At 31.9% G+C, this 14,567-nt stretch overlaps 1 protein-coding gene across 1 annotated transcript in view; it reads left to right on the top strand.

Annotated features, from left to right (window-relative positions):
- Positions 1-3,730, top strand: part of LOC128187860 (deleted in malignant brain tumors 1 protein-like) — a 45,265-nt gene extending 41,535 nt beyond the window's left edge. Inside the window, exons 24-29 of the mRNA XM_052858508.1 lie at positions 1,329-1,473; positions 1,715-1,890; positions 2,031-2,175; positions 2,354-2,532; positions 2,738-2,767; positions 3,342-3,730. Coding sequence (XP_052714468.1) covers positions 1,329-1,473; positions 1,715-1,890; positions 2,031-2,175; positions 2,354-2,532; positions 2,738-2,767; positions 3,342-3,628 — 962 coding nt within the window. The 3' untranslated portion in view covers positions 3,629-3,730. The remainder of the gene's footprint in view (positions 1-1,328; positions 1,474-1,714; positions 1,891-2,030; positions 2,176-2,353; positions 2,533-2,737; positions 2,768-3,341) is intronic.
- Positions 3,731-14,567: the final 10,837 nt, after the last annotated feature.

Below are 14,567 nucleotides of genomic sequence, written 5' to 3'. Positions count from 1 at the left end.
TAATTAAGCTAAATCCCAATAGAGCATGGTTCATTTCATATTCACCAATTCATTAGAGACTATCTCTAAATACATAAAACTTAAATCACATGCTTTCTCCACCCCATTTGATCTATGTTTTCCCAACGTCTGCTTTTGTCATGTTGTTGTGACGTCTTTTTTGTACTTCAATACAGAAGAGTCAACAAAGGGAAGTAACTTTAAGTTGGATTTTAAGGAAAAGCGGTAACTTCAAATAGTTGTAAGTTAAAGCCAGTGAATATACCCAAGCCAATTTTGATTGTATTTATTAGACCAAGGTTTTATCTTATTACAAAAAAGTTTATTCCCGCTTTCAATTGCCTGCTTAAAATTAAATTGATATTATTTAATGTGCCTGTTTTTCACTATTTTATAAGCTAAATCTATGAAACAAAAACCGATGGCATTGTTATCTGTACATTTCACTTAAATCAATTTATGTGTACAAGTACATTGATTACTTGCTTATAAAATTAAACCAATGTCATGATCAAACGTACATGCATTTAGGGAGCATAAGAGTTATTTATATAATGGTACTTTATATGTCATTTTGGTCAGAAGCAAAATGTTTCAATGTCGTTGCTATGGAAACTGACTATGAACTGTCAAAAATATACCCACAGAGAGTCTTCATATGGAACACTCTTTCAAGTCAGAGAGATAAAATTCAATTCTATGATAGTGCGTGGCCACGTATTTTTGGTGTTTACAGAGAATTGATGTTAATATTTTAAGACTTTAGATAGATCTTGAAGTTAATTTGTTGACCATCCAGCCTCCTCAATCCCCAATAGGTGCTGTGTCAGTGTCAGACTTTTGTTTCATTGATGGTTCTCAAAATTAGCCTCAGTTGTGCTTGATATCTTATGTTTTCAATTTGAACATTGAGGATAAATTTGTAGTCCTATTTAAAAATCCATACAATATCTAATACGGTACACAATAACAGAAGAAAGTACTTTGGTTTCATTTTTGATTGGGTTCATTTCTATATTGACGTTAACTTGATAAATGTTATTATCAATGGCATGTCAAGGCGGCAACTTAGAATATTGTCAATTTGGATTTGTTTCTTATACATTTCTTTATCTATGACACTGATAAATTTTACTGATTAAACATTAATGTATTAGCATGACTAAATGTCTTTAATGTTATTGATAATGACAATATATAAAGTATTAGACATTTATAAACTTATTGTTTCTAGAATAACAATAAAATAGTGTAGGTTTCATTCTGATAAAATGTTAGTTTTCTTGTAAATCTAAAAAAACAATGTTAACTTTTTTCTTGTATTTTAGACATTGCTGTTCGACTTGTTGGAGGGACGAGTGAAAATGAAGGTCGATTAGAAGTGAACAGATTTGGGATTTGGGGGACAGTGTGTGATGATAATTTGAGCGATAAACTGGCAGTTGTGGTGTGTCGATCTTTAGGCTTGCCTTGGTAATCTTCATTGTTGCTGTAGTTGAATTCAGTTTAAAACTTTAAATTCATAACAAGTTATAAACAAGTATTACTTATGTGGTGTGACCAATAAAAAGACTTGTTTGATATCTTAAAACATTTCAGTTTGATTTATCATTATTTCAATTCTGAAGTTTTTTATTATTAATGAAAAAAAGATCAATATTTTTTTACCAGTATTTACAAGTATTTATGATTTTGTCGGATTTTAAATTTCCAGGGCAACATCTGAGGCATATGGCGGTGCTGTACATGGTCAAGGATCAGGTACAATCTGGTTAGACAATGTTAACTGCATTGGATCTGAGTCAAACATTGCAGAGTGTAGTCACAGTCCCTGGGGGTCTAACAACTGTAATCATGGTGATGATGTATCCATCAACTGCTTGCCCAAAGGTAATTTTTTTCAATCATTTAATGCATCATCGAACCTGTGTTTTAGCATTTTTGGGTAAAAAAGAAGACATGGAAGATGTTGTGGTGTCATATAAAGATGATCATTTTAAAAACGGTTCTTATTTTATACCTGTCTCAAGATACTTTTGTCCGACTTGTTGGAGGAACGACTGAATATGAAGGTCGGTTAGAAGTATACAAATTTGGAAAATGGGGAACAGTGTGTGATGATGGTTTAAATGATACACTATCTGTTGTGGTGTGTCGATCATTAGGCTTACCTTGGTAAGGTTGATTAATTTTGATGCAATTAGTGAAGTGATTTTTATGTTTGCTAAATTAATACACATTGATAAATTACAATCAAATTAAATTAAATAATATAAATTAAAATCACAAATAGTTTATAGTTCTGAGTTTCAACTAAGTTGCAATCAACGTAATTGTATATATAAACATTCAGGAGTGCATCAAAGGCTCACGGTGATGCTTCATATGGAGAGGGCTCAGGTCCTATCTGGTTAGACGATGTTAAATGTACAGGCTCTGAGTCCAGAATTGAGGAGTGTAGTCACAGTCCCTGGGGTTCTCACAACTGTGGCCATGGAGAAGATGTCTCTATTATATGTGTCCAATCTAGAGGTGAGAAAAAATAGTTCTGATTGTGAAAGATAACAAAGCAAAAAAGTGTACCTTAACGATATTTTGAACTATATGCCATTTTATTTCTCCTTGTGAATAACTTTTGAGTAGACATACTCATAGCACAGTTAGGTACTTCAAACAATACAATATAGAAAAGTGTAAAAAATAAAGCACAAGTGAATATTTCTATACTTATTTCAAGGTGATACATCTGATAGAGTTGAAGCCAAACGTAAGTTCTATATTTCATAATTGCAAATTATATATATATATATATATATATATATATATATATATATATATATATATATATATATATATGAAAACACCGAAATAAACTCAACTAGTTTTATTTTAAATCATCATACGAATATATATGTATGTGTATTTGTGTAACTTAGCAACATGTTGTCAAACTCCTGATGATTTAATGATATGTGTGTGGATATATATATATACAAGTTTTCAGTAGACGATAACACAATAATCTATTTCTCTCAAATTTAATCCATCCAGAGCGCTTTCAACTTACAATTTGAAATCCACCGAAGAGCCGATCAGGCGAGGGCGCTCTGGATTAAATTTGAGTAAAATGGATTATTGTGTTTTAGTTTACTGAAAACGTTTTCTATATCGTCACCTATACCAATGACTTATATATATATATATATATATATATATATATATATATATATATATATATATATATATATATATATATATATATATATATATATATACGTAGGAGAAATTGTTGCCTCACATGATCAAAAATACTATGCTTTATGTGTTATTTGTTTTTTAAGAGGACTGGATGTCTGGAGCCAATGCAATTATCGTTATATCTGTCCTGTATGTTCTTTTGGGCTTGACGTGGTTAGCAGTCTTTGTTAAGTACAAAAAACGTCGTTCGAATTTACACCAAAGCAATACACATGACACACAAGGTTTCCAGTTAGAGGTTCACAGCTTGACACAGCATTATGACGATGCCGATCAGACTTTCCCAGAAAACATCTATTCAGCACTGGGTACACCATGTCAGGAAACTTCTGAAACTTCTGCAACACCTTATGAGGATTTTAAAATATAAAGTTGATCTGACAAAGTGACTCATTCATAATTTACTATCAGAATAAGTTTTTCTTTACTTTTTTCATTTTCTTTATTTTTTATAATAAATACATGATTTACATGTCTTTTGTTTTATTAATTATACACAAGAGCGTATATTAAAGCTATAGATAAACCGGACATCATTATGAAGTATTCATTTTAACGCACCTTAGTTGAAGGCTCGAAATGAGATTTTTTAGTTAAAGATTGGCCCGACTCAATTGTCATTGTATGCAGCGCCATCATTTAAAATATTTTCCGCGGCTTAAACGTTTTGCAATTAAATCCTCTTTTGACGTCATATAGCTGGGCCAATCTTCGTTCAAATCATTTTATTTTAATTATGGAGTTTACATTTGTTTATTTTAAGAGCTTTGCCTGCTAAATAAACAGATACTGAAATAGGATAGGCATGTTAAAAGTTTTTCTCTTCGAAAGCCACTAGCATCATTCATAAATAATGATATATTAAGCTTTATTCATATATTGTAGATTGTAGAATCAATTTTGTTTTCTTATTATGACCTCCAAGTACAATAACCGAAACCCTACTGGCAATGTAAAGTTTACATTTACACTGGAAACATGCGGATGTAATACAAGGAATTTTGTTTGAAATGACCAATCATGAGGCAACGAGGTTTGTTCATGGGTTTGGTTTAAAAATTCCTCCTTTGAAGATTTTGTTGCGTTTCATTTCTTGATACTTAACAAAATTTTAGGTTGTTTCAGTTTATCCCTGTTATTTGTAATGGTACATGTACCCTGTTAAATTAAAAACAAAATGTTTTACATTCATCAATGAGACTAAGTCTGCCTTAAAAGGTTCATACCTCTAGTAAAAACCATTTTGAAGATATACTTCATCGGATATTTTCAATTGTTTTAGAAAGGGGGCAATAAACTGTCTTTGCTTTATGAGGCATATATAAAATTATACAGCGCAATATTTCATCAGGAAGTCTACCAAAATGCCTGACCGGAAATGAGTCAAACATAAACATAAACTCGCGTCTCATACACCTCAAAAGTATACCGAAAGGTCAAAGTCGTATATATGAAATAATTAAAATAAGGCATTTAAACGATGTACTGTCCTTATGACAGCCTTGTATGTTTCCCCTATGTGTTGTATGGTTTTAAGTGGATAATCATTTTCGAATGTTTTTAAGTGTTTATGTTAATAGCGACATTTACCTAAAATTAGCATGGTGAGTTTGTTGGTGACTGATACTAGTCCACTTAGTAAACTCAAATCTTGTTTTTTGTACTGTATAAATGCGTAATATCTTCCTCATTACGGAGTCATCTCTTGAGAACTTATTATGTGGAAATATAAAATGAACACAAAATAAAATTCACCACATAATATAACGTATTCTTTGAACATTTATACAATTATCCGCAATCAGACCTGTAAAATAAAATGATAAAGTAATGGAAATATCAGTAAAAATCAATAAAAATAACAGTGCTAGTATGATTTGAACACTCGCTCCATATGCATTTGTTTCTATATCTCCACTCTAAGCGTACGTTTTTCAAGGTATTTATCCCTAGACGCTTTATAATCTCTTAACCTGAATAAAGAAAATTACGTTTTTGAAATAGAGTGGGTCTTCGTATCAATTTTTTTAATGTGAAAAAAGCTAGACCTTTTCACTTTTTTTCGTCATTGGTTCCCAAAAAAATGGAACAGCTCTATGCAAAAAATACATAACACTCACGTAATTTTCTATTAAATAAATAAATAAGTAAATCTAAAAGTTGCTTTGATAGATCTTTAAGCTGGTGCGCAGACTCTAAACAGGATATTTCCCATATCACGGGTCATACAATTGTAGAATTTTACAATATATTGACTTTTAAGATGCACCATTTAAAACAATCTTTGACTTCTCGAGAACTTTAAATATCCCAGTTTTGTCCATTTTTGGGTTAATATAACGTATTACTATTCTGATGTCTCAAAGCATTATATGCCGCATTTAAGGTTATTTTTACGATGTTGGAAACCAGATAGACCCAAAGTTTGTCAGGACGATGAGCTGTGTAAAAGAATACATTGTGTCAAATGCGGCACATTAATTATCGATGTTAATTGAGTTTCAATGTTATTTAATAATAGGAAAAATGGGAATTTTCAGATGCATATTTCTAAATGATTCACGTTTATAAAGATTTTTGCTCGTGCGCAAGAAACGTAAACAGCAAGGAGATAGAGGCATGACAGTTAGTTTGTATTTAAAATTAATTAAAAAAAAGTCATATGAAAATAATTTTTAAGTCAGATCTTCAGAACTTTCCCCACAAATGAATATCAACTAGACACGATCTCGTTGCGACCAACGAGTGGGTCTTGCGTCCGATTTTTGAGTAAATGAGATAAAATTATTCACTTTTAAGACAAAGTTGTTAATTTACGCAAAAAATTAGAGAAAAAATATCGGCATCCAGGGCTTGATCCCGGGTCGCCTGGGCACATGTCCACGACTCTAACGACTTTTTCTTGAATGCTAAACATTGCCATGAAAATTTAGAAGTTATAAAAGCTAAAAACTTGCTAAAAATAATAATAGATTTTATTTTTAATTTCATAGAGATTTTTGTTCATGTGCCATCACATTTTGTTCAAGTTTAGAATAAAACTCAAATTTAGAATAAAATTCCCAAATTTAAAGTGCTGATTTTAGCAATATAATGCGACATGTATGTAAAGAAGCCAGTGGTGTGAATAATTTTAAATTTGTTCCGTTCTTTAAAAAAAATGAATATGATTTGTATATAAATTCCATATATGAAATAGCTATTGCAGAAAGTTGAAATGTCAAGAAAAATTCGAAATGTCAAAAAAAACCGGGAAAACCCCTATCAAAATACATGTACATGTATCTCCCTTGCAAAGTAAGAAAGTAGTCATGAAAATAATGTATGTTGTAAATGACATCTTAATGTTGATGTGTTTCAAAGAAAACAAAAAATTCATTGACAAATACTTTTACACTGCAACGTCTTGCCCCCCCCCCCTTAAAATTCTTAATTACGTAACAAAGCAATAAACAATTGGCATGCATAGGTTAATAATGTTACGATGAAAATAATTGCTTCCATAACATATTAAAAAAGTTATTTAGAGTAAACTTTGAATATAGATTACAGACATCATATTATACGTGTTCAAATCCAAAGGTATAAGCAATTTCTCTGGTGTAGGCGTTTCGTAGTTTATTGGCGATTTTTTTAAATTCAAAAGTATAGATTTGTTCAGAGGAAAAAATGTTTACAAAATGTTTTGAACTTTGTATTAATTATTTTGTTATTGTCTTAGAGTAAACTACAAAATATTTCTAAATGTAATTCGTATATATTAAGAAAATTAATGAAAATGGGAAATGTTTATAGAAATTAATCAACTGAGACTCAAATTAGATCTCACTTATTGAACCGTAACTTTTGTCTAGAATCTTTCTAATTTTTAACCTTTAATATTACATGTAGTACCTAGACGATATTTCCCTTTATATCTTACATTTATCTAGACAAACAGTGACGTTTTATAATAAAATACAAAAAGGTTATTTATAGCAATATCAATCAGAAATGAAAATGTTTTTGAAGTCGACTAAGCCGTTTTGAGAATTTCCTTCCACAGATTTGGTTGATCAAAATAATTAAAAATAATAAAAGGGGAAAGAAAAAAAATGAAGAGAGAAATAAGTATCTTTAAAAGCAACAAACATACTCATCGATACACTTATGATAAATGAAATGGATGAAATAGCGCATTAACATATTTTCTATTTCAAAAAATCTGCCCACGGCGATAATCGATCCCGGGACCCTTGGATGTGGTGTCGAACACCCTAATGAATACGCAACGGCGAGTTATTGTTTTCTATATTCATGCGCGGATCTAGAGGGGGGGAGGGTCGGGGGGGGGGGGGTCCCGACCCCCCCTGGAAAATGAAAATTTATTAAATTTACATAGTAAAATTATCGCGAAAATATGCCTCGGACCCCCCCCCCCCCCCTGGCAAACACAATTATCCTTCGGACCCCCCCCCCCCCTGGAAAAATTTTCTGGATCCGCGCATGATATTTCTAATATTCTTTCATGCTTGTTTCTAAAGTAAAGTATAGATTGAAAGAGATAGTTTCGTACTAAAGACAAATTTCTTAAAAATTGAGATATACGATGTCTTATATGATATTTAATGAAGAAAAAAGAATATGATAAATATGAAGTGCATTTCCTGTGTTCAATGATCATTGAGAAATGGGATGCGCAACATGCGTTGTCAATGAAGCATACACACCTAGCTGTGTTTACCCGCAACATGTGTGAATAAATAGAAATATGTCTCGTAAAAGGGTTTTTGTTTTGAGAACATGATTTATGCAAATAAAGACTAGCTGAAAGGGTGCTATTGCGTGCAATATAGATACGCTGCGTGTAAGTCTCGGCGTGAGCTGCTAATTTTGTATGCTTAAAGCGAACTTCATTACGATGTAAACAATTCATATGCACAATCCCCGACACACGGAACACTTTAATGAATGTAGAAAATGTAAACCAAAATATAAAGCGATACCCGGGAAAACGGGAAATATATAGAAAATGTAAATTAATTTTAATGCAAGTGGAAATATGTAAAACAAAATTATTTCAATTGTCAGAATTTCATTAATTACATGTACAACCAGACGGAGATTTTTGATGGGGGTGGGGGGGGGGGGGGGTGAACAACTCTTGAACATACGATTGTACAATCAGAGTTTATACATTACGGACGGTGATTAGAGCATGTACTGCCGTTTGGACTTGATATTTATTGTAGGTGAGTATTCTATTAAATATATTGTTGACTGATAGTTAGATTATGGTGTAAGGAAGAGAACCTCAACGTTTTATTTCGTTTCATATTATAAGTTGCGAGTAAGAATTGTTTTCTAGAGGCCATGGCTAAAACGTCAATTGAAATTAAAAAAAACGGAATTATTCAAACACTGTAAAAATTGTTACAAGACTGAGGCCGTTGACATGATCTCCATTGAGAATAACATAATGAATTTAAGGCCGTCAATTGTCAAAGATTAAGGTCAATATAAGGGCTTTTTCTTAAATCATCTCTAGTGTTTCAGCATAATCGGAAAATGATTACAAATCAAATTTTAATGAAATCGGGATTTACATACTAGTACCAACTCTATTTGTGAAAATAATGTTTAGCACCCTTTAGGCCCCTAATTTAAAGGGTCAACCCCTTTCTTTGGACGTGAATTGATTACTCATTTAATTTGAAATTTGTTTTGTTTTTCAAGTGTTTAGAATTTCTTTTCATGATCAGTCCTTGGAATATATGGAGAAGAACGTTTAAGGGTCTAGCTTTTCGTGTACTTATTGGGTCTGTATATTGAAGATTGATAGGAAGAATAATGTTAAGAGCAGAATTCTGAGCATATTTTGCTCAATATTGCTTTTCAAAATATTTCTCCGTTTAGAGATACGGCAAAAGATTTAGAGCGGGCAGTTGGACGTCTAGCCCCTTCCAATCCCGAATTACGTGAGATTTGAGAAAATTTTGAAATGTCTAGACGTATAACTTTAAAACGAACAGTTTTCCTTCTATAAAGTATAACACAATATTCTTAGATAAAGAGCTAACAATGAAAGACTTAAGACCCCTCTGAACCTTTCACTTTAAGGGCCAGCTCCTTTTTCTTGACGGCAAATGAAAGAAATTGTCTGTATAAACTACTTTTGTTCTACATGTCTTAAGAAAATAATTCAGAGTAAAAAGATAACGACAGAAAACTACATAAAATCACGGCGCTTTTTTCATCTCATTTTTCGATCCCTGCCGAATTTCGGCACTTTATGCGCCAGACAGAATCGGATGCCAAATGGCACATTTACATTATTCTGACAATCATCGCTGAAAATTTCAACTCAATACCTTCAATGGTTTAGGAGGAGATGCGTGGACAAACCAACCCTCTAAAAATCGCTATAACGTCAAAATCTCAAAACCGGAAGTGACGTCATCAATTTTAAAAAATGGGTATAAGGTTCCGATATGTAGCTATCAGATCTAAAAGTTTCATAAAAATCGGCTGAGCCGTTTTCGAAAAATCGCGTGCACAAAATTTGTAAGAAAAAAATAATAGTGCAAAAATGCTCCCGAAGAATAATAGAAGGATCTTCCGTTGGAAAACGGAAGACCCTAATAATAATTAATAATATACTATAATTTTTAGAGAAAATATAGAACGTCGCATAAATACCTGTGTCCGATTGCGTTAGCACACTATCAGCATGTCGGTCGCTTTCGGGTCGACATGATGTCTTTTGAATTTTTTGGAATAGTCTTAGAATAGTTAAAGGGACATGGTCACGATTTTGGTCAGATTTTATTTTTCTGTTTTTATTATTTACAAGGCTTTGGAAATGCATTCCTAATGATCAAATGAAATTTGGGTGCCAGTCGATGAGTTTTAAGCAAGATACAGGGCTCACAATCCTTCGTCATGTAAACAAGGCTCGTGCCCTGTTTTTGTGTACATAGGTTCAATATACCAGTAAAAATTCTTTTTCAAACTGATTTGTCTATTTTCTTATTCATTTTAAGAAGAATAATAGAAGGATCTTCCGTTGGAAAACGGAAGACCCTAATAATAATTAATAATATACTATAATTTTTAGAGAAAATATAGAACGTCGCATAAATACCTGTCTCCGATTACGTTAGCACACTATCAGCATGTCGGTCGCTTTCGGGTCGACATGATGTCTTTTGAATTTTTTGGAATAGTCTTAGAATAGTTAAAGGGACATGGTCACGATTTTGGTCAGATTTTATTTTTCTGTTTTTATTATTTACAAGGCTTTGGAAATGCATTCCTAATGATCAAATGAAATTTGGGTGCCAGTCGATGAGTTTTAAGCAAGATACAGGGCTCACAATCCTTCGTCATGTAAACAAGGCTCGTGCCCTGTTTTTGTGTACATAGGTTCAATATACCAGTAAAAATTCTTTTTCAAACTGATTTGTCTATTTTCTTATTCATTTTAAGCATAAATAAACAGTTCCTAACGATTAACACATTCACTGTAGGTCTAAAACGGGAATTTTCACTTCAACTTTCAAAATGTAAACAAAAGCTTAGTTTACATAGCGAAGAATTGTAAGCTCTGTAACTCGCTAATAACTCAACAAATGACACTCAAATTTTGGTTGCCTATTGAAAATGCCTTACTGAAGCATCGTACACATTAAAATCGGAAAAATATTTTTTTCACCAAAATCGTGACCATGCCCCTTTAATACTTCAAGCATCAATGTTGAACTACTTATAGTAAATCAAATTATGAAATTTTTACTTTTGTAAAATTAAACCTTCAGCACAGTAAACGCAAATAAGTTTAATAACGTTTAACCAATATAAGAAAAGTTTCAGAGTGGTAAATTGTGACTGTTTTCTTTAAACATTTTACAATGGGTTACACACATTTTACCTAAACAAACAATAATTAACTCTCAAGATAGCTATCCATCTTTTTCTTTTAGTCATTCAGTTATTTTCTTTACAAACTATATTTTGCTAAAAAGATCTCTAGGTATTTACTTTTCTTTATGAAAGTGTAAGGTTTGACCACAGTTCATATCTAAATGGACATGGTTACGATTTGAGCTAAACATTTTTAGATTTCATTTATATATTTTTGATATTTACAATGCTTTTCACTAGAGTTCTTCTAATGCTCAACCAAAATTTGGATGTCAATTGCAAATGTCTAAGCAAGATACAATGAGAGTTCTCATTTCTTTGTTATATAAACCAGGTTCGTTCTACGTTTTTGTTGAATACATTGGACGAATATGCAGGTAAACGTGATACTGTTTTAAACTTTCTTTTTATTTGGTAGCTCGTAATGAACCAAGATGCACGTTTTCTGGGGGGGGGGTTATTTAATTTATTTTAAACCTAGTAGTTTCTATTGCACACTTAGTTTACGTATTAACACAAAAAAAATGTGCGCTCTGTAATTTCTCTCTCGCTGTAATTTACTTTTTGCATAGAAATTGGTATTTTGATTTAAATTTATTATTAAAAATTGTAAAGTGGACGACTGAATGTATTTAAAATAAAATGATAAATAAAAAATGATCCGATATAGGAATGTAAGATATCGAAAAAAGATTTTGATTTTAAAATACTTGTGATCGTTACTTGTTAGTGTGAAAGGAAACAACCAAAGATAAGAAGCATGGATTTCCGTCAGAAGGAAGCTTCATAATTGACATTCTCTTTTTTGATCTTTTGACTCAATGCCAAAAAGAATAAATAAATCCACAAATTAAAAAAATGCAAATTAAGGCAGCTTTTTTGCATAATAGACAATTTTTATAAGTAGAAACCATGTTCAAAGTCTTGATTAGTGTGTATGGTTATAGCAAACTTAAAATATATTAGTTTATGAAGCACAATTTTTATTTAAGTTAACGAAGCTAATAAGATGAATTTTATAAGACAAAAAGAGGTACAATCAAAACTGAATAAAAGGCTTGTTGTGCCCATTTGCTTCTGCGTGAAATGCATACAAACGTGTGGAATATTTTGGCTTGAATATCTTTTTTTCTTCTCTGCCATTTTTTGGTATATTTACAAAATATACTGCCCTATTTAAATCACATTATCAGTGGGTTTTACCAATAATTGATTGAAGACACCATACATATCATTAGAACCGATATATTTATAGAAAATATTATATGATGGAGAATAAAGAGACTAGAGGTTAATTCGGAAAAAAATCTTTGCCCAAAAGCAGAAAAAAGAACCTCTTAAATCCTGAGAACTTTATTCTTATCAGCGTCAAATTTTCATTGTAAACTATATTCCCTTATATCCTTTTCGGTTAAGCATTTAATTGTTTTTCTGTCCTTCATTACGATCATTCTTATGTGCGGATTTAGTTTGATAACTTTGTTTGAAAAAAGAAAACTGTGACCGAGCACTGATACAAAATTAACCGGAAAAACTAAAAATGATCTTATCCAAAAGTTTTACTCACAAAAAATAACATCCTTGTGAATTTTTTCCTCTCTTTCTCAAAATTTCGGATTACAGTTCTCATGTTAAAAAGATACGAAATTTGATTACACAGAAATAACTTTTGGAGATGAAATCAATAGTGATATGACATCTGTTTTAGCACAGGCGATTTCACAATTTTGCTTAGGCTTCTATACATGTATACATGATGTCATTAGTTAAATTAATTTTGAACACTAAGTAACATATACACATTGCGACCATTTTGTATGCATTCAACCTTTTGCCAGGCTTTCTGTTATAACCTGTATCACCTCTTGAATGTCTCGGGGTTTTACACAACAATGTTTTTGAAATACAAAATAATTGAAAATATTAGATTTGACGAATTTACCCCAGATAGCAGCACATTGTTGGCCAAGTCTCACAATATGGTTGTATTGTCGCCGTTGGGTTGCCTTTATTGGACCAACGGTGGTCCAACACCAAATATTGATAATTGGTTATATATTATGGGGCCAATGTTGGGCTAACTGTTGGCATAATATCATAAAACTCTTGTAGTTAGAGAGAGTATTTGTTGCGGGATTGACATCGGCCTTGTATTGGCCAAATGTTATGAATCTGGCTAAACAACATGGGTAAACAACATCCAGGCTACTTTTCGTAATATCGTACCCGCGCCATTTTACAGTTGGCATGAGAGAAATGAGACAGACATCTTGCATATTTGCACCCAATTAGTAACTATATATATTTGTTTACTTTGACAGAGCTGAATTAACATTTTAAGGTCACACGATGTCGTGTACAAATCTGTGTAAAACAGATAATGTGAAATGCAGAAGCCAAGTATGTACACTAAACATAACACTATCGAGCACATGGTCAAACATATTAAAAATTTTGAACTAAAACAACTTTAATTCAGTACTCACACATTAATTGTTTTTACAGTAAATTTTCCTTTAGATGGCCCGACCGTACAAAAGTGACGTTTGCCCAATACAATGGTCCACAATTGTCTGTTACATTGGTTCAACAATAAACCCCTAAGTTGGTCCGATTAAGGGCCGATAAAGAAATTGCTATTGGCCTAATGTTAAAAGCATACGGTGGCCCAGCATAAGGAACAATGTAGGCCCAACAAAGGTCCAATGACGTTCTGCTATCTGAGAAGGGCATCACGTCAACAATAAAATGAAATAGAGGAAAATTCTGCACAGTAAGAAATTGAGATACAAGGGTCAAGTTGCTAAATAAATGTGTGTTAAGTAAATAGATACATACGAACAAATGCAAATACAAGGATACAAAATACAACATACAACATATTTTTTTGCGTTACGTATTGTGTACAGGATAGTCAAGTTAACTTTGTTTTTTAAAATCACTAAAACGAGTATGGTTCATGTATTCAATACGAGTGTGACATTCTTGGGTTATATTTGATTCATTTAATTTTTTGAAGAAAAAAAACTCCAAAAATATATATTCAACTCGGCTCAACAAGCCAACGAAGAAAATACTTATTTTGCTTGATGCATTTTCAGTTATAAATGAATTATCATCAGAGTCATTTTTACAAACTCTTTCTTGTTGTTAAGTGTACAACATTTTATTGTTGGTTTGTTGAGATGTAATACAAATTAAGTTTATGCCCTTTCAGTTCTTTAAGAAACCGCTTATGATACAATTAGTCAGTTAAAGTTCTTGTAAAAATACTTTTGAAAGGGAATATTTCTATAGTTTATTAGGACCCTTTGATATTTTTTTTACACGGATAGAGGACATGTACATATAAACATGTGCTTATGTATCATATGCTTTTTGTAATTCGTCAGGGGTGCATGTGAATT

This window comes from Crassostrea angulata, chromosome 1 (genome assembly GCF_025612915.1).
Source record: "Crassostrea angulata isolate pt1a10 chromosome 1, ASM2561291v2, whole genome shotgun sequence".
Taxonomy (NCBI): Eukaryota; Metazoa; Mollusca; class Bivalvia; order Ostreida; family Ostreidae; genus Magallana; species Magallana angulata.
This window is presented reverse-complemented; position numbering and strand designations above follow the sequence as displayed.